The sequence below is a fragment of the Danio rerio genome, chromosome 14 (assembly GCF_052040795.2).
Source record: "Danio rerio strain M-AB ecotype USA chromosome 14, GRCz13ab, whole genome shotgun sequence".
Classification (NCBI taxonomy): domain Eukaryota; kingdom Metazoa; phylum Chordata; class Actinopteri; order Cypriniformes; family Danionidae; genus Danio; species Danio rerio.
This window is the reverse complement of record NC_141034.1, coordinates 34,317,026-34,337,744: the sequence shown is the minus strand read 5'-3', so window position 1 is coordinate 34,337,744 and position 20,719 is coordinate 34,317,026. Positions and strand designations below refer to the sequence as shown.

Genomic DNA, 20,719 nt, shown 5'->3' with positions numbered 1-20,719 from the left:
GTGAGTGTGAATGAGTGTGTACAGGTGATTTCCAGTACTGAAAAGCACTCATACACACTCATTCACACTCACAAACAGTACTGCATACAACATATGACCGAAAAGTTGGTGGTTCATTCCACTTTGGCGACCTCTGAAATTGAGACTTAGCCGAAAGAAAATGAATGAATAAAACTAATAATAACAGCAAAAACAACAACAGTATGTGCATTAGATTCTTTTTGAATCTTGAAAGATCTGAATTTCTCATTGGGGGAAACATCTGAATCTTAAAACTTGTATTTTATCAATCAGTTCAAACTCAGCACACCTGAAAAAATGGTAGGTGCGTAGTAAAGAATCTGAATTATGATGAAGGTCCAGAGACCTTCCAGAGATTTTATTCAATAAAATTATGGCAAGTATTGATAGTGTGCAAAATTGTTTATATTCTTTTAAAAATGTGCTATTTTAATGGACAGAAGATTTTTTTCAACACATTTTAAACATAACAGTTTTCTTTGTCTTTACCATGATGACAGTACATAATATTTCACTAGTTATTTTGCAAGATACTTATATTCAGTGCAATTTAAGTCTTAATAAATTGGCATAACTAGGCGAGTTAGATTAACTAGGCAAGTCATTGGACAACAGCGGATTGTTCTGTAGACAAAAAAGGCTATTAATATTAAACATAAAATTATTTTTTTAAAACTGCTTTTTTCCAGCCAAACTAAAAGAATGAGAATTTCTTCAGAAGAAAAAAAAAATATTACAGAAAATACCAGCCTGATCTCACAAGGAAACTTTTGAGATTTTACGTTTTTGTCAGTTTAGTGGCTAACTTTAACTTTTAACTTAAGTTCAGTCATATGAAAATGTACGATTTCAAAAAAGACGTGTGGCACCCAATCTCACCCATAAACCCAACCGTCATTAGGGGATAAGCAAATCATATTTAATTATACGAATGAGATCTTATGAGTTCAAACGAATTAGCCACTAAATCAAAATGTTACAAGCTGCCATGTGAAATGTCTCTTGAAAAATAAATAACATTTCACAGGAGAGCTAATATTTATTTGCTTTAACTGTATATAATTGTATAACAATAATATGTACAATAAATACAAAAATAATATTCAGTTTTTCATTTATTCATTTTCTTTTCGACTCAGTCCCTGCAGTGGATGCCCTTCCTGCTGCAACCCATCACTTGGGAACACCCATACACTCTCATTCACACTCATACACTACGTACAATTTAGCTTACTCAAATCACCTATAACCCACACGAACACGGGGAGAACTCCAAACATATGCCAACTGACCCAGCCGAGGCTCAAACCAGCAACCTTCTTGCTGTAAAGCGACAGCGCTACCCACTGCACCACCATGCTGCCCCATTCAGTTTTTCAGTTTATAATCATTTTTATTTTTTTTTATTTTTACAAATTTAAACTATGTTTTGTTATTAGCAATGCTGTAATAATAATAATAATAATAATAATAATAGTAAAAATAATAATACAAATAATAAAAATCTGTATATCTTCTATTCAAATGTTTCTTGTTGATTTTTACTTTATTTGTACTATTATCATTAAACATATTTTGCATAATTTGTTTTATTATGCAAATATTATGCAATTTTACTTTTAAAAATAAACTTTGATTTTTCTCCCAATCGTCTGCTTTTTTAGACAGTAAGTGTCTGAAGCAGGAATACACCTGTGTAAACAGCACATGTCCAGAGGGCTATGAGTGCGTGTCAGGCTTTGGACAAGACAAACACAGCTGCATCTGCACAGGTGCTGCCAAAGTCAAATGCTCAGGTAATTTTCTTATCAGTGTCATCTAGAGGACCAATCACAGCTGCAGATTAAACTGTTCCCTGCTCACTCAATTAATAATCATTTGCAGGCGCTAATGTTAAAAGTGCGTCTAGTGTAAACACACATTCATTAAGTGTAATAAAACAGGGTTCATTCATTCACAGCACATTTAATCATTAGGTGAAGCTGTGTTTACACGCACAATTTAGCACAATGTATTTTCATAATTAATTCAGAAAATGACAGCTTCTCTTAAGTAAGATCTATGAGGCATTTAACAGTAAATCAACTACAAAATAAAAGAAGAGAGATTCTTCAGCTGAGAAATGGGCTTCCTCTATTATATCCTTAATTATATCCTTACCTTTAAAAATGTTCTAATTATTGCTGACTCCCACAACCATGTGTTACACTTCTTTTCTTTAAGGTAATTATGCTTGGCTTTAACGAATTTATCATTACAAGCCATTACATTGATAACTCATTTCTGTCAAAATGCCATCAATCTTTTAAAACCATAATATATTAATATAGCAAATTTATTAGCTTTTCAGATCATTTTGGCATATTGTTAGGGGTGGAAAATATCTGATGTGTACAAAAAAATTGATACATTTAAAAAATGTCTATTTTATGAATATTTAAATTGATTGTCACTAAAGATGAGCAAAGGCTTTAAAACCTTATACCAGATGTAAATGCATACGTCAAATTGATTTTATCATAAAATCACAAAATGAGCAAAGTTTATGACAAAGTTTGATGTAAATGTCAAATAAAGTGTTTAAACATCAATAAAAAAGGCATGCAAGTTAATAACATCTTGAAACTCTGAAAGTCATATACTAAGAATCAGTATGGTGCTACATGTTTCTACCAAAAACTAGCATCTTGCTTTTATGTTCTTAATGTTAATTAACATATTGTTAGCTCAGATATGTTGCTAGTATAAATATATATCATGAATTAATATTGCTAGCATATTGCTAGCCTCAGTGGCGTAAAACAAACTGCGTAGACCCCCTAATATAGTTTATTTTGCCTTAAAAGAATTGACTGCTATAACGGTGTAGTTATCGTTATGTTGTTTTTCAAATGTGAATACAATGAAATCATGCATGTTTGTATGGTTAGCATTTAAGTATGAAATAGCACGTGGCTAGCATGAATGTTATGATGACATGGATTATCATGCTGTTAGAACGTTACAGCATTAATAACAGGAATTAACATACAGCTAGCATGATTTAGCATACCACTAACATGTTTATAGCTTAAATTAGCATTTGTTGTTAACATGTTGATGACATTTACATCTCTTGAAAGTCTAAAAGGATGGTGATGTAACTGAAGAAGTTTAAATAATAAGGTGCCTTACATTGTGCTCCTGTAACTTGGCAGCTAGCACAACTATGCAAGAATAAAAAAAAATAGATTCCACAAATTATAAATATTAATTCAGAAAGTTTACTAAACGTATTCTCTCAGTTCCAGCAACGTTTTGTCACTGTAGGGCAGTGTATGGTGGAAATATCAGTAACATTTCATTACAGGTATTCTGTGCATGACATTTTATAGAATTTTCTTAGGCCTAAAATGATTTAGTAAGACATTACATGTCCCAGACAGTTTTTAAAGGTGTGTAAAGCAGACAGTAGCAACCAGAATCCAAACTAAAATGTCACTTGTATTTATTTTAATTAGTGTGCTACTAACTTCATATTCTTTTACTCTCTTTTCAAAGGAGGATCTTCAATGACATTTAGTGAGAGCAGCTATATTAAATATAGCCTGATGGAAAGTATGAAAGGACTGAAGCTCACGCTCAAGTTAAAAACTCTCTCAACAGAAGGAACAATAATGCTTGCCAGAGGAACGGGCCACAGCATTCTAGAGGTATAAAAGAATATTAGAGCATGGCTTGTATTCATGGTGTTTAATTTGAAGATGCTGTAAGTTTTTGACTCTTCTAAAGCATTAAAATGCCATAATATGTTTGCAGATATTTAAGAAACTAAGTGAACATTCACTGAACATGCTAAGTAAACATTCTTGTTTATCTGAAAAAAAAAAAAATGCTGAAATCAGATATTCTACTATATATAATATGAATATGCGCTCACTTTAGAAATTATATGGTTTTTGATCAAATTATTACATAATAAAGTTATTTAACATTATTAAATGTATATGCTGAATCATTGATATGTGTTAGTGTTAAGTTTAAAGTTAAATTTTAAACTGTTTATTTTATGTTCAAGATCTGAGGTAAACTACCTGCTGCAAAAAATGTCATGTAAAATGGCATTTACTCACATTATTAGCATTTAATACGGAATAAAACACATGAGGTGTACCTGAGGTGATCATTGTTTTCTGTTGTTTAGCTACAAGAAATAAAATCCATTTCTAAAATTTCAATTCGAGGAGTTGGCTAGAACAAAAACTCCTTTTTACATGGAAAATATTCCCTCTAACACGTGCCGTTGCTTCTTAATAGAACATGATTTAAATCAGCCTTTAGGCTCAATCAACAGACTCGCTCCTGTTGGTCAATCTGGCTTGCGTTTGTTTTGATCCAGGAATGTAATACCTTGTTCAACCACTAAGTGTCAAACTTACATACTGCTCCTTTAAAAAGAAACAAAAAAAAAACACTTTAAATGTATAAATAAGCCACATGAGCCTGCTGTTCCTATAGAAAATCTTAAAGAGATAGTTTACCCAAAAATATACTTACTGTACCCTTCATTTTTTGTTTTTACATACGAGTTTCTTTCTTCTGTTAAACACAAAAGCACAGGCGTAGAATTGGCATGGACGGAGGGGACATGTCATACCTCCTCAAAGCCAGATTGCAGTAAAATCATGTAAATTGACTTTTGCACCATGGAATATGATTCATTAATTGTTATTTGTATTATTACATGTGTTTACTGTCATCATTTACTCACCCTTCGCTTCTTCCAAACTTGTTTGAGTTTGTTTCTTTTGTTGAACACGCAAAAAATAAATATATTCCAAAGAAAGCTAAAGTTAATGGTTACAGATTTTCAGCTGTCCTTCAGATATCTTCAGTGTGTAACAGAAGAAAGAATCTCATAAAGGTTTGGAACCACTTGAGGGTGAGTAAATAGTGTGTTAATTTTCATTTTTGGGTGAACTATTCCTTTAAGCTTGGTTAAGATGTTATTGTCATCTGCTATATGTACAGATTAATCTTAATACTGACTGTGTGCATTTCTCAGATAGCAGGAGGCAGACTGCAGTTCCAGTTTGACTGTGGCTGGGGTTTTGCCACAGTCTCTGTGCACAGCGTCCTGGTGAATGATGGACAGTGGCACATGGCAGAACTTGAGGTGAAGGGAAACTATGCCAGGCTGGTTCTGGATCAGCTCCATTCAGCATCAGGCATCGCGCCCGGCCCTCTTCACTGCCTTAACCTGGGTGAGCAGGTGGTGCTAGGTGGACACGCTCAACACCTCGGTTCCAGACGCAGACGAAATCTGCCTGCATCAAACAGCCTGCAGGGCTGCATGGACTCGGTGCTGCTTAATGGACATAGACTGTCCTTGGACTCTGGTGGTCCATTAGGAGTTACTATTGAGGACATGGTGGGAGTTTCTCCGGGATGTTTCGGCTTCACATCTCCAGTCTGCTCCAGTAATCCTTGCCTCAATGGAGGGAGCTGCTTAATGAGGCAGAGTGGAGGTAGACTAAACTGCTCACATTGTAGATTAAAGGAAATGTCATGCAGGAAATATCAACAGGGTCTGTATTAATATATAATTCACACACATTGATGCTTATATATATATATATATATATATATATATATATATATATATATATATATATGTGTGTGTGTGTGTGTGTGTGTGTGTGTGTGTGTGTGTGTGTGTGTGTGTGTGTGTGTGTGTGTGTGTGTATAGATGATATATCTTCATATAATCATATAGATTATTTGTATAGGTTTTAGTATGGTTTCAAGTGAAGTCAAATAGAGTGTCACTTGAAAAAAAAGAAACTGGCAACAATAATTATAATAATAATATAAATAAACAATCAGCGAAAGATCATTTCCATCTTAGATTCATAAAAGTATTTTTTTATTTTATATCTTACAACTGTGTCTTATCTTTCATTACTTGTTGTGTTTGTCTTTCTGTGGGATTTTTAATTAATTTAAAAGTTAAAAGTTGAATTCATTTATAATGTTAATAATTTTTCTTTTTGTGTGATAGTGTTAATTTATAATTTATGTAAAAATTAAAACAAAATATGTAAAAAAATATAACAATACAGTGTTTTATATTTTCCATTACAGAAAAAGATTGGCATTTTAAATATATTAAAATAAAAAGTTATTTAAAATAATGATCACACTATTTCACAATATTAAATAGGCTATCTATATTTTGCTATAATATAATATAATAAATATAATATAATATAATATAATATAATATAATATAATATAATATAATATAATATAATATAATATAATATAATATAATATTAGGGCTGCAAAACATTGGAAAAAAACAGACATCTTAATATTTTTTTGCAATGCATATTGCGATATTGAGTATGATTTTAGCAGATGAAATCAATAGCTGTATTTGAAAAGAATGAACAAAAATTTTGGACAATTTTGGATGATGATATGACGATTTTGTTGTGGAACTCATCTGCATAAAATGTAATAAGTACAGTAAAGGAAAGTTACAAATAAAATCAAAGCTTTTTGGTTTTTCTGGGAGTCCAAAGTATTCAGGCACACAAACTGAATAATTTATTATAAAATAAATAACACTATATAATCTTCATTGCAGATATACTGCACATAAATAAAATGAATGTTTATTGATGTTACTAAAAATGTAAGTTATCTGTGACTGCATGCTTTAAACTGGCTTGAAATGTGTACATCGTCACCGGCTTAAACACATGCGAATGATACAATTTTTGCTAACTTTAGAGTTAAACTTTGCAATTACTCCCCAATCATGCATGTTATTAACTCATGTGTGTTATTACAGTACATCTTTTTTAACTTCCATATTTATAATGTATAAACTGCCTTATGGTGTTTCTGTATCACTGATATTCTCTCAGGTAACATTTGCAAATGCAGTCCTTCATTCTCTGGGACTCGCTGTGAGGTGAAGATCAGTCCTTGTGACTCAAACCCTTGTCTGTATGGAGGAACCTGCATCCAAAATAACCTGGACTACTCATGTAAATGCCGGGGCAAGTACTCCGGTCAAAGGTACTGCACTGCCAATGTACTGTACAAGTACATTATTGATAATAAAATCTTTCATTACTCTATGTAAAACACTCTCTGTTTGACCGCAGGTGTCAGATAGGTCCCTACTGCAAAGAGAATCCATGCCAAAATGGTGGACAGTGTATAGACAGTCTTGATGGAGCCATTTGTGAGTGTGAGCCAGGATTCAAAGGAGAAAGGTGTGTTGTTATTGCTAGCACTGTGAACATAACAGTACTCTTTTTAAATATCAGGAATTCCACAGGTCATAGAATTTCAGGAATATCATGGAATTTTTTATGTCCATACTATGTGATGTCCATGTAATGTCCAATGTCCATACCAGACATTGAAAGTCAGGGAATATACTGTATATATTGGCCAAGTAAGGATGTTTTCACACCCGCCTTATTTAGTTCGGTTGAATAGAGTTAATGTTTCCTCTTGGTGTGGTTAGTTTGGGCAGATGTGAATGTTGCAATTGCACTTGAGTGCGCACCAAAAGCAGACGAACAAAGTTTCAAACAAACTTTCAGACGAACCCTAGAGCAGTAAGCTTGTGGTAAGAACATGATGCGAACTAAAACAGACCCACCCGCAAAAAGTACTGTGCCTTTTTGGACTAATCCAGCTGTCATAGTCCGATGCGCTGTCCCATCTCATGGGGTGTGGAGAAAAAATATTGGTAGACAGCGCTTTACCAACAATTTAAATAGAGAGAGAGAGAGAGAGAGAGAGAGAGAGAGAGAGAGAGAGAGAGAGAGAGAGAGAGAGAGGGAAAAACATTACCTGATGGATTGTTGGTAATATGTCTGGAAGATGACCATGTCGCAGTTTAGCTAAATTCATGCCTCCTCCTGAAGTGACTTGGGATGCTTGTTTTCCAGCCACAGCTGTGCTTCATTCTCTAAATGTATAGTTTATCTAAAGCAATTTATACAAACTATTTAGTATACTGTGACCAGGGATACAATCAGCAGCGCAGTCATCCCATCATAGTAAAAAGCATCATTTTGTTTCTGCCAGTTTGTTTACTTGCGGGAGCTCCATTGGCATCTTCCCACACGTAATTTCTGACCAATCGCAAATAAGTTTATGAAACACTTTTAATAACATCCAAATGAACCGAACCACAGATTTGAAAGCACCCTAATTGAACGTCTTTGTAATGTCTCCACAACCAGTGTTTAGTGTCATATTTAAAGTCTTAGATTGGTGTAAATAAAAAAATCTTTTTGTAGCATGAATTAGCAAGTTGCTAATATAACATGAATTAGCATGTTTGTAGCAGGTTTCTAACATAGCTCCTAAATTTCCAGCATAAAAAGCATATTGTAGCATGTTTCTACCGTAAACTAGCATATTGTTAACATGAATTAAGATATTTATGATTCTAAAATGGTTAACTTATTATTAGTATTGTGCGTCACGGTGGTGCAGTGGGTAGCAAAGACACCTCACAGCAGGAAGGTCACTAGTTCAAGCCTGGGCTGGGTCCGTTGGCATTTCTGTGTGGAGTTTGCATGCTCTTCACGTGTTTGTGTTCACGGGTTTCCTCCAGGTGCTCCAGTTTCCCCTACAATGCGCTACAAGTGAATGGAATAAGCTAAATAGCTAAGCTAAGTCCTGGTTTTCCAGGTTGGGGGTTGAGAGTTGGGCTAATGACCCACCTCGTAAAAATGAGATATTATGAAACACCAATATGGTGCGGCTAAACATCAACTTCGACATAACCGGCCCTGGGAGTAAGCATTTATTGATAGTAGCCTATTAATTAATTTGTTGCTAGCTTTTTTTAAACATTTATTAGCATGGTTAATGCATTGCTAACATGGTTTTAACATAGTTATTGTATTATTGGTAATTAGCATGTTGTGAAAATATAACATAGTTACCATCGTTTAAGCTTTATTTAATGTATTAGTCAATGTTTTTATGTCAACGTTCGAATCTAATCTATTATTGTTCAATTCAATCCAACTTCTAGTCCATCTTTCTTTCTGGCTTTAGCACTGTGTCCTAAACATATGTGACATGAAAACACACTATTGAAGATACATTATGCTTTTTTGTCTGATCAGTGCTCATAGATCATGAAAAATTCAGTCTCTTAGTTAAGGAAAAGTCAGAAAATTTGATGTTTTGTGCCTGGAGTCCCTAAAATGTGTATAACAGAGCATTTTCCGTTTTCAGATGCATGATCGATGTTGATGAGTGTGTGGACAGGCCGTGTTTCAATGATGGCCATTGTGTAAACACACATGGATCGTTTACCTGTTCCTGCATGATTGGATTCAGTGGAAGACTGTGTGAGATAGGCACAGAAGTAAGCAACCAACCTATATCTTCATCCTGGAACTCTTGGATTGGAGAACTGGTCGCAATACTGGCCTTCCTGGCAGTCATCTTTGTTGTGACATTACTCTTCTTAATAGTGTGGAAAGGTTCCTGTAAACGTATAAAGAGAGATAAAGACCTTGATAAGTACAAAGACATTGACTCTTACATTCAGAGGTTGAGTTTTTACAACCATGGCAAAAACAAATCCCGCTCTGACACCCCACCGCTGGTCCCCGTGCGACCCATATCCTACACACCCAGCGTTCCTGGAGAATGTCGAAACAACCGAGGCTCAGTGCCTGAGCTCAGTAACTTCACTGCAGATCCACTTTTTGGTCTTAGGAAGTCTGTGGCTGTGTGCAGTGTGGCCCCTAATTTGCCACATCGCAAAGCATCCTATTCTCACTCAGAAAATGACTCCATACAGCAGATGGACTGGGATGAGGAGTATGACGGTTAGTGCATGTTCTGACATTTTGCTATCCTAAATTGGCATGTTGGTAACACATTTCATAGCTCATTAGCAAGTTGTTAATATGGCATGAATTAGCATGTTGATAGCAGGTTTCTAACATACAGTAGCTCCCAAATTTCCAGCATTAATAAGTATAGCATGTTTCTAGAATGAACTAGCATATTCGCAACATGAATTAGGACATTGTTTGCATGATTCTAATATGATTAACATTTTGTAAGTATTATTACCCTTTTCGTAGCTTATTTTTAAGCATGCATTAGCATGGTTACCACATTGCAAACATGGTTCTAGCATGGTTATTGTATTGTTATCGCAAATTAGCATATTGTTAGCATGTTTCTTGTAAGCATGGATTGGCATATTACTAAGTTTCATAACATGAATAAGCTAATGGTTCTAACATAGTTATGAGATTGTAAGCATGTTAAAAGCATTTGCAACATTAATTAGCATTTTGCAATCATGGATCCCCTTGATGAACATGAATAAGCAGCGCACTGTTATTGTTTTGACAATTTCTAACTTAGCTTACAATTGTTTGCACGAAGTAGCATTTTCAAACATGAAAAGGCATATTGTTAACATGGATCAACATGTTAAAATTGTTACATTGTAACTTTGAAATGCTGTTTTTTTATATTCATTCTTCCAGAAAAAATACTAGACTTGACTTCCTGTTTAGCAATGGAGGATGACTATATTTCACTTTCTCGTGATAATAGAGGGCTGCAGTCCACATGCTCACTCCAGTCAGATGTCATGGATGACAACAGTAAGTTGCATTAAATAAAACACAAAAATCAGTTACTGCAACAATTACATCTTTGCTGTGTCTTGAATGAATTTAGCCCCAATATGGATTAAACTTGAGCACAAATTCTGAACAGATTCAAAAAGACAGGATTGTAAATGCTGAAATAATAAACAGTAATGTACTGTATAACTTAGAACCCATGCTTTGGTATTTTTATAGCACGTAGGTTTGACTTAACAATATCTTTAATGTTTACATGCACATCATTTTCTGATAAAGATCTATATATTCATTAATCTTTAATAACTAACCAATCAAATAATGTTTCACTCTAATATTATATTTTTTGTTGTGACTATATTCAAATGAAGCACTATGTATTATTTAATTTTATTTCATTTAGAAAAAATATATATTACAGTGAATTTTCTTTTCCTTTTTTTTTAATACAATATTACCGTTCTTTTAGATTTCTAGCAACTGTACACTGTAAAAAAGTGATTTTTAAACTCAAACTCGTAGCCTTAAATGAATAAGTAAACAAACTATGTGTATAATTATGAAAGTTAAGTGAATGGGTTTACTGATTTTATATTAAATTAAAAACAACGTGTTGCTATTAAGGCAAACGGTTTACTCACTTTTTTAAAGTAACTAATCACTTTTTACAGTGTAATATTGGTTTATGTAACTTTACCTTACATAACTGGAATACATAATTAGATTATGACCACAAAAAAAAAAAAAACATTAAAATATGCATATTAAATACCATTGCTAATTAATGACATTTTAATTGAATTTAATAGTATTCCTCCATTTTGTTTATCCTTATGGTGCTTATTATACTTTGATGAAATAGTCTTGTAGTAACTAAAGAGATTCAGGCTACATAATTTTTTCTGTTTAATGCAGAAGGGGTCAGATTTACTAACAACTTGTGCCAACGCAAAACCTCTGTTTGTCATTAAAAATATTGTCATGATTTACTAAAGACATCCAGTTAATGCTACAGCTAAAAAAATCAAGGACTTTATTCATTCCATATGCATTTGTATCAGTTTCCCTTTCAGACACTACATTTACGAAACACAGTTACTAGATAACTCTGACAAATCAACAGCTTTTCTTATTTGTGATCATTCACAGAACATTTTGCTCTAATTGGCATTTTGGAAACACTGTGCTCCTGTCCTAAGTCACCCTGTTATGTAAATCTGGCCCATGGTCTTTTCTAGAGATGTCTGCACAGTAAGTGCAAAGACTGATTTAATGACTGTTGTGTATATTTCTGTTGCCTTTTACAAGCTTTCAGAGTGATCCACCCTGTCAAAACATAGATTGACATGGTGAGCAAAAGGTATACAGTATATTTCATCTCACTTCATGTTAGTAGTTTCTAATTAGTCATCAGTCTGTGTGTTTCTCTATTACATCTCACTTCAGCTCATTTTCTTACTGTTCCAACTTCACATGGCGATTCATTGTGCCATTTGAACCAGTATTGAAAACATGTCTTTCTTGTTCCGTGACTGGTCAAAACAATTTCTTTGCTTTGGTACCTTGGAAACACAATAGTTGATGTGTTTTGTTGTTTATCAGACCATTCATTCATGCTCTATTGCTTTAGCAAGCTTGGTAACACCGAGCAGCTGTGTGAATTTGATAAGTCCTCGTGAATTGGCTGTAACAATTTTGGATCAAATGCACTTGCATCGATCTCAAGGGCACTTTGATGTTTAATCTTCTTTAACTCTGAGGAGTTATAACAAGTTCTTTCAAACCAGTGCACTCAGATCTTTCACACTGTCTGAGATTAATGAGCCTCTGAGCTATCAAAGCATGCCATCATCTGAAGATACATGTGAGCTTTCCTAAAATGTGTGTGTTGTGGAACTGCTTCTTGTTTTTGTTGTGAATGCGCACGATGTGATGATATACATTACCTTTAAGTTCAAGCATCTTCACAAGTATTTTTTTGTTTTAATTTAATTTAATGCATAAAATTATGCATTTAATAGATCAAAAGCAACCAGTAATCATAATGAGGTTAGTAATGCTTTTCCTTTTAACTTTCTATTCATCAACGAATTCTAAATATAAAAAAACAGTTTTACAAAAAATATTATGCAGATTGCTTCTACTTAATTCTAACACATTCTACATTCTAACTTAGCAAAAAAGTAAGAATGACACTACTAGAGTGATGGCTTAGAAAAATTCAAATGTGCATTACACTAATAAGTTGTATTTTATATATATATATATATATATATATATATATATATATATATATATATATATATATATATATATATATATATGCAGTAGGTAGTCCTGTCGCCTTACAGCAAGAAGGTTTCTGGGTCGCTGGTTCGAACCTCCGCTCAGTTGGCGTTTCTGTGTGGAGTTTGCATGTTTCCTCCGGGTGCTCCAGTTCAAAGACATATGGTAGAGGTGAATTGGGTAGGCTAAATTGTCTGTGGTGTGTGTGTGTGTGTGTGTGTGTGTGTGTGTGTGTGTGTGTGTGTGTGTGTGTGTGTGTGTGTGTGTGGATGTTTCCCAGAGATGGGTTGTGGCTGGAAGGGCATCCGCTGCGTAAAAACTTGTTGGATAAGTTGGCAGTTCATTCCGCTGTGGCGACCCCGGATTAATAAATTATAATATATTTTTTTAATTAATTAATATTTCAATTTTTTATTATTATTATTATTGTATTATTTTTTATCCACCGACACTCTGTTGTGAATGTATGGTATGCAGATAAGGGTATAGTTCTAAATGCAGCTTTATTTAGAATGGTCAGGCAGGCAGGGATCGAAAATTAGAATAAAGTTTAGTAGACAATCCAAATGTGTAATCCAAAAACAGAACAAAGGTTCAGGGCAGGCAGCAAAGAATCAGAAACACAATAAAAAGTCTAAAGTTGAAAACACGGGAAACAAAAAAAAAAAAAAACAAGTAAAACCGCTTACACAATGACAGCAACAGCCAAACAATACTAGCAATGTGAAAGAGAAACCTAGAGGTACATATAGTCCGTATAATCAGAGATGATGAGTTTAAATGGCTGTCAGCTGAGGCAGGAGTGATTAGCGCAAAGAGTTCTGGGAGATGTATGTCATTAGGAGGTAACCTCCAATAGAGAAAACACCACTGGTGGTTCCAATGGATTACAGGTAGTAATCGCCAGTGGAGACAAAACTCCGCTGGCGATTAAACACTCGTTTTTCTCATGATAAATACAATTCAATTGAATCTCTAATAAATGTAACTGCGCTCCAACAAAAAAATTTCTAGCTTGTTCAAACCAATTATTTAAAATGAACTGAATTAACACAACTATTGAAATTTTGTTAATAGGACAACTTAATTGTTTTATGTTCAATCCACTGAAATTTAAGTTAATTTTATCGATTTGTGTTGGGACAATATGAATGAATTGTGTGAAAACCTCGTTTTTCACAGTGTGTATAATGTCTTACTCCAACAGGCTATTACTGGGATACCTCAGATTGGCAGCAGAATATCTACTCTCCTGGAATTCAAGGTTTTCTGCAGTATGAGTTTGTGCAGATGACTTCACCGATACACACCTCTCCAGAAACTGTCCACATGGACTTCACCACTGTTGGCGAAGACATCGAGACTTTCCTGCCATTAACAACTCTCCTACCTAATTCTGACCAGTTTACCAGGCCAGAGGGCCACCATGCAATCCACCCAACAGTGAGGTCAAACTTTATGACCTCCAGTCAACATCCCAGCCCTGACTCCCCAGAGTCCGTCCAAACAACCGCAGAGATGCTTCAAGACCAACATATAAGGTCCTCTGAGACTGTGGATTTCTTGGAAAGTCCTGTTTGAGACCCACACAACTCTAAACTTCATTCCCCAGTGGTTAGAAATCCAATTTTATGGTTAGTGACCATGGAAAACTTCATGAAGATCTGGTTGGCAACACTACCAGAGGCGGAGGTGTGACTGCAGTGGGTTTCTGTACTATAATTCGAAACCACCATTAAACTTTCATGCAGAATCGTCTGTCTTTTGTCATCAAGTCAAATCTTGTCAAATAGGATACTGTAAGTCACCCCACATGCAATCGCAGATTTCTTCAGTGTTTCAAACTGAATAAATCTGCCTCAGAAAGGAACAGATCGATGATGGCTGCCATAATGAAGGGTCAATCCAAACTGAAATCCTCAAACTGAACATTTCTTTTGGCCCTTCTTAATGAAGATTTTTTTGAAGGGTACATTCATGGGATGCTGGTGATTTCTATGACTCTTTGGTGTGTTTAATTTGTGGCACCAAGAATACAAGATAATACAGAAATGTATTGAAGGTTAACAGTTTTTTAGTCCTAACACCCTTCCTCCTCTAACTCTAAAGGGAAAAACAATCCTGCTCCAGAAATGACATTGTCCTGCAGAGTTTAAACCGTTGAAAAATTACCTGCCTTTATTCATAATGAAGCACATTCTAAATACAGGATACAGGATAAATCTGCTTCCTAAGGGCACAGAAAATTAAACATTCAATACATACCGAAGTGTATAAAACTGTCCACTTTGTATCGTCCTTTGTAATGAAGGATTTTATAGTAAACTGTACCGGACAAAGGTGACACCACAATATTATACTAAACTATACAGTGGTCATCCAGGATGTAGTTTGAACCTACAGTACCTGGACTGGGCATTAGAATGCTCCATTCAATGCAGGCTTGTGTTTCCGTTGGAATAAATCCACCTCTGAAAGGCAGTGTACACAATTTTGTCCAAAGCAAACTCAGACTTGACAGCTTTGAGGGGCCTTTTTTGAATGAAGGATTTTGAAGGGTACAAGGAATGGGACACTGTTAGCTCCCATGATTTAGCATATATCTGATGTGATCATGATTGCATTCCAATGGTATACTTTACACCCTTCATCCCTGAATCTCACTTTGCAAAGTAAACCTTTTGACGGTATTTGGCCAATGGTGTCGAATCCTGATCCTGTTCAATGTCTTGCAGCTCCATATAACTTCAAAACACTTTCTAGAAGTTTCTAGTGAATCCGAAAACCTTGATTAAGGCATGTTTAATCAGGGTTGGAGCTGTGAAGGACAGTGGGATTCAGAAGATCATTTGGACACAACAGGCTTTGATTTGGGATGAACAAGATGAGTTTTTTTTTGGTCCCCTAGACCATTCATATTTAAAAGCTCATTCCTTCAAAGGGATTAGGGCCTATGTAATATCCCTTTTCAATGAAACACAGCCTTACTTTGAAGGTGCATTTAGTAATTTGTTTGTTTAAAATACACTGAGAGTGTTCTTGTACTTTATTCCAAGACCAAGTGGTGTGGATGAAGTAATAACACACATTATTTTTTTATTTTGTATAAATCAGTCATAATATATAGTTCTCAGCATAAATGAGTACACCCATTGGAAAATATATGTTTTATTCATTTCTAAGCAACTTTAGCCCATAGTGTTGGGGGCATTTAAACAAAACAGTTTTATTAAACAGTTATATCCATTAAATGGTCAGCTAATATCTTTAGGAATAAATTCATTTAAATAATTTATAATAAATTAAAATGATTTATTGCAAAAACAAATTACAAACTACAGAATTGGGTTGTTTCTGGTTGATTATTCCTGTTTATAAAAAAACTTAATATTTTTCTTCAACATATTGATTTGACTGTACTTTTCTTGGACCGAGATCTTAAGTTATTTTGTTTAAAATAAAATATTAAACATATAATAAAATATATAATAAATAAAAAAAATCCCATTTTGGCTACTGACTAATCTAATGTACAATTGAGGTCAGAATTATTAGCCCCCCTCTTATTTTGATTTTCTTTTTAAAATATTTTCTAAACGATGTTTAACAGAGCAAGGCAATTTTCATAGTATTTTCACAGTTTGTCTAATAATATATATTTTTTTTTCCTGAAAAAAAAAAATCGTATTTTTTATTTCGGCTAGAATAAAAGCGTTTTGTTTTTTTTTTAAACACCATTTTAAAATTACTAGTTCCTTTAAGTTATAATTTTTTGGTAGACTACAGAACAAACCATTGTTGTACAATAACTTGCCTAATTACCCTAACCTGCCTAGTTGACCTAATTAACCTAGTTAAGCCTTTAAATGTCACTTTAAGCTGTATAAAAGTCCCTTGAAAAAATCTAGTCAAATGTTATTTACTGTCATCATGGCAAATACAAAAGTAATCAGTTATTGGTAATCAGTTATTAAAACTATTATGTTTAGAAATGTGTTGAAAAAAATCTTAAACAGAAATTGGGGAAAAAATAGACAGAGGGGCTAGTAATTCAAGGGGGCTAATAATTCTGACTTCAACTGTATATACACATTTATGTATAATATACATACTCATTTATGCTGAGCACTGGATATATATGGTTTAAGGTCTGAGAATTGTACAGGTGTGTAGTTTCTTGTAATATGAGGTAATCTGGGGTAATCAGAGACCAAATTGATGTTACTTTTTTAAATTTTAATGCCTACAGTATTACTGTCACTAAAAAAGAAAAAAGAAAAATTTATTTGTCTTCGATTTTTTTTACGCATTGACAGGTCTGCATTGTCTGTTAAATGTGGTGTTTGTTATGCTACCCTTGTCGAAGTGATTTTTAAATTGTTGATGTGTATGTACAAAAATGAAAATATTTTTTAAGACAATGCATTGTGTCTCATCTATGCATTTATATTGTGTGCTTGTTTGCCTTGTTTTGAGGCAGTAAAGAACGAGATAGCATCAGGCAACAGAAAAAAAAAAAATATGAGAAACAAACAACATCTCTATATCCTTCACTGTTCTCCTGCTGCTTAAACCCCTCATTTGCAATCTAAAACTCTCATTAGGAGAGTTAAAAGTTTTCTGAAGCTGTGCAGTTGCATTTGCAAAGGTTGATGATCCAGGTAACAGCAGATGTTCTCAGTAGGGTCGTTATGGTAATAATGATAAGAAGATCATCTGCTGGTGCTCTTTTTCAATAATTAGGAGCATTTTACTCATTAGGAATGTAGGGCATGATTATGACTAACAAAAGGTGAACAACTGATCAACTTTTACATCTAAAAGTACAACTGTATGAGAGCAGATGAATTCATTTTGTCTGAAATCATTTCAGGGTTAAGTTTATGCTATTTATTAACTTTTTTTCTGCAAAGAAGTTCTACATTTAAACTAATTTACTTATCTGAAAATGATCAAGGGATACAATTATTTCCATGTTACACACTCAACAGAACAACAGAGGGCAGCACACTCCAATAAAGTCAGATTATCTGCATGACTGATGGTCCACTTATAATCAAGACTTAATACAGCTTTATTTGAATGCACATCTCAAAAATATTCCTATAATATATATTTCATTTAAAAAATATTGCTGATAGCCAATTGATGCTCCGGTAATTGTGGGAAATGTAATAATAATTCCCACAGCAGTACACTTGAATGAACACAGGTCTACTGCATGTCTTACAAATAGTTGTATGAGAGCGACAGCACTTAAATGCTTTGACGAGTAGTGACAGAGGCCTGAGGCGAGGAACGGGACATGTGTGTGTAACACAGTGTGACAGGTTGACCTTGCCGTGATACAGTCATGTGCTTCTGTCATCGTTTGGTCACTCTGATCCTTGATGAACAACAAATGCATTAACAGTCTCTGTGAATGAGTGTGTTGGGATCTATACATGTTTTATTTGTATGTATGTATGTATATATATCTATATAATGGAGCTTGATGACATTTCTTCAAATTTAACACCTTGTGCAATAGTGTAATCCAAATTGCATTGCAATTGCAAAATATTACATATTGTGACTATCCTAGATGCTGCAACTTAGACAAAATGTAACATGTGAGTGTGTGCCCACTTATTCATCATTATCATTTTTGACTCCCAACAAGTGACAATTGGTAGTGGCTTATATTATAGGAATTGCCAAGAACAACAATTTCTAAAAATCTAATTCTACTGAAGAAAAAGTCACCACTATAAAATAGCTCATCATTAACAATAACAGCTAATTGTCCTATCTCTTTTAGTGTCTAAATGTTTTGCACCAGTGCACTCATATAACCCAATGAAGACAGAAGAGAAGACATGTGTGCTTATAATAGATGACTGAATTTCAAATGTCAACAGATGGAAACTCTTTGCTAAACAAGAGGTGCATGAAAGGGATTTCTATATATATCTATACTCTTAGTGACACATATAATGCAATGCATACAATCAATGTCATTCTTAAATATTTGGTAAATGTTGAAGAGCAGCTGTAACAGACTGTTAACAGAATAGCAACCGTCACTGTTACAGTAACTGTTAGAATTACACAAACCTGTATATGAAGTTTTAGACAGATTCTTATTCTTATTCAGCCCAGGAGCCATGTGAAGCAATTCTTCTATTAAGTATGGATGAGTTTTATTGGACTTGTTTTCAACTCAGGGTCATTGTGGATATGTACCCCTGTATACATTTCTGGAGAGCACGAAATATGTCTAGGAGGGATGTTTTATTGCAGTTTTTGATTCCACAAATCCACCAAAGGCTGCTGTTTATGCTTTATCAGACCTCAAATTTCTCAAGCAAATGGCATTTGTGCCTGCTCTTCTTGCGTGAATCCACCAGAGGCCGCTGTTGACTAACTGAACGACCAACCGACCAATCCACATACCCACCCCATTCCCTAAGTCCAACTAATAGTGTTTCCAAAAGCAAAGATTGACCTCCCTTCCACCTTTTCTAAACCCATCCAATAGTGTTTTCAAAAGAAATCCAGACAAAGAAAAGCCCCCTCGGCCTGATTTTTACCCCTTTTACAGATCTTACCACATTTTCACCCTGTTATTCATGCTATTATTTCTTTTTTTGTTTTATCTTTTTTCTGGAACCATTCTTTGTTGGACTTTTCATCGCGGCCAACTTCGCTCCACCTCCCAAGTCCTACAACGTACGGGGCAAGCCACTGGGCAAACTTGTAACAGGAGAAAAGCCATCCACACAGAGATAAGTGATCAGCTGCTAGCACGAAAAGAAACCGAAACCGTCTGCGCTCTCATACCACCCCATAGCATTCATTTTAAAGACGAAATGCAGCCAGACATACCTTTGACTACATAATTCGCTCTCTCCAAAAATGTAGGCAGGGGTACGTTTTCACTATGATCTTGTGTGTCTTGTTTAGGACAGATAAAAAGAAAACATCTGAAAGTTTGATAGTGAGAGATGGCTTCTTCTTTTTTAATAACTTGACCAAAATAAAAATAAGTTGACCAAATGAAGAAAGACATACAGTATATGGTGTCTCTTTGTAGGGTGAACTAGCTCTTTAAGTTCTTTTTGAATACATGACCATTTTTTTTTTTACTCTGAAAATAATTACATCAATGGGTTAAATCCAAATTTCAACTTAAACCAGTTAAACTGACTTTAAAATTAAGTTAAATTTGTATAACTTAACAAATAAGTTTAAAATGTATAAACTTAATGTGTTAGTTCACCCAAAAATAAAAAAAAAATTATATAATTATATACTCACACTCATGTCATTCTAAACCCGTGAGGACTTCGCTTCACATCATAATACAAATTAAAATATTTTAGGTTAAACCGGAGAGCTCCCTCATCCTCCATGAACAGCAAGGTTCCCGACTCATTCAAAGTTCAGAAATATACCAAAAACAATCCTTAAAACAAACCATATGCCTGTGGTGGATCAACCAGAAGATTTACATGCTACTGTTTGAGAATACTTTTGTGTGGACATGAAACAACAAAAATGATTTTGTTCAGCAGTTTGTTCTCTTCAGTGTCAATATTGGGTGCATGTCCATGAGTTGTGCTTGGTCATATTATAAATGATCCACCTGTGCTTTATATTAAACAGAGGATGTGATTGGGCATCCTGAATGACACAATGAGGAGTAATTAAATAAATAAATGGTATAAAATGACAAAAAAAATATACTGTGATGATTTTTTGATTATATAATATCTTTCAATTCTAGTTTT

General features: G+C 34.3%; 1 protein-coding gene and 1 long non-coding RNA gene across 4 annotated transcripts in view; one reads left to right on the top strand and one right to left on the bottom strand.

The window, feature by feature from the left end:
- fat1b (FAT atypical cadherin 1b) overlaps positions 1-16,746 on the top strand; it is a 69,805-nt gene extending 53,059 nt beyond the window's left edge. The window contains exons 21-28 of the mRNA XM_087281552.1: positions 1,686-1,817; positions 3,562-3,713; positions 5,066-5,528; positions 6,936-7,089; positions 7,179-7,289; positions 9,283-9,884; positions 10,560-10,679; positions 14,155-16,746. Of these exons, the coding sequence (XP_087137678.1) occupies positions 1,686-1,817; positions 3,562-3,713; positions 5,066-5,528; positions 6,936-7,089; positions 7,179-7,289; positions 9,283-9,884; positions 10,560-10,679; positions 14,155-14,528 (2,108 nt within the window). The 3' untranslated portion in view covers positions 14,529-16,746. The remainder of the gene's footprint in view (positions 1-1,685; positions 1,818-3,561; positions 3,714-5,065; positions 5,529-6,935; positions 7,090-7,178; positions 7,290-9,282; positions 9,885-10,559; positions 10,680-14,154) is intronic.
- The window catches only part of LOC141377537 (uncharacterized), a 163,744-nt gene that overhangs the window by 68,731 nt on the left and 74,294 nt on the right, over positions 1-20,719 (bottom strand). For all 3 annotated transcript variants that reach the window (XR_015507585.1, XR_015507586.1, XR_015507584.1), the window contains one exon: positions 9,429-9,537. This is a non-coding gene — a long non-coding RNA (uncharacterized LOC141377537). The remainder of the gene's footprint in view (positions 1-9,428; positions 9,538-20,719) is intronic.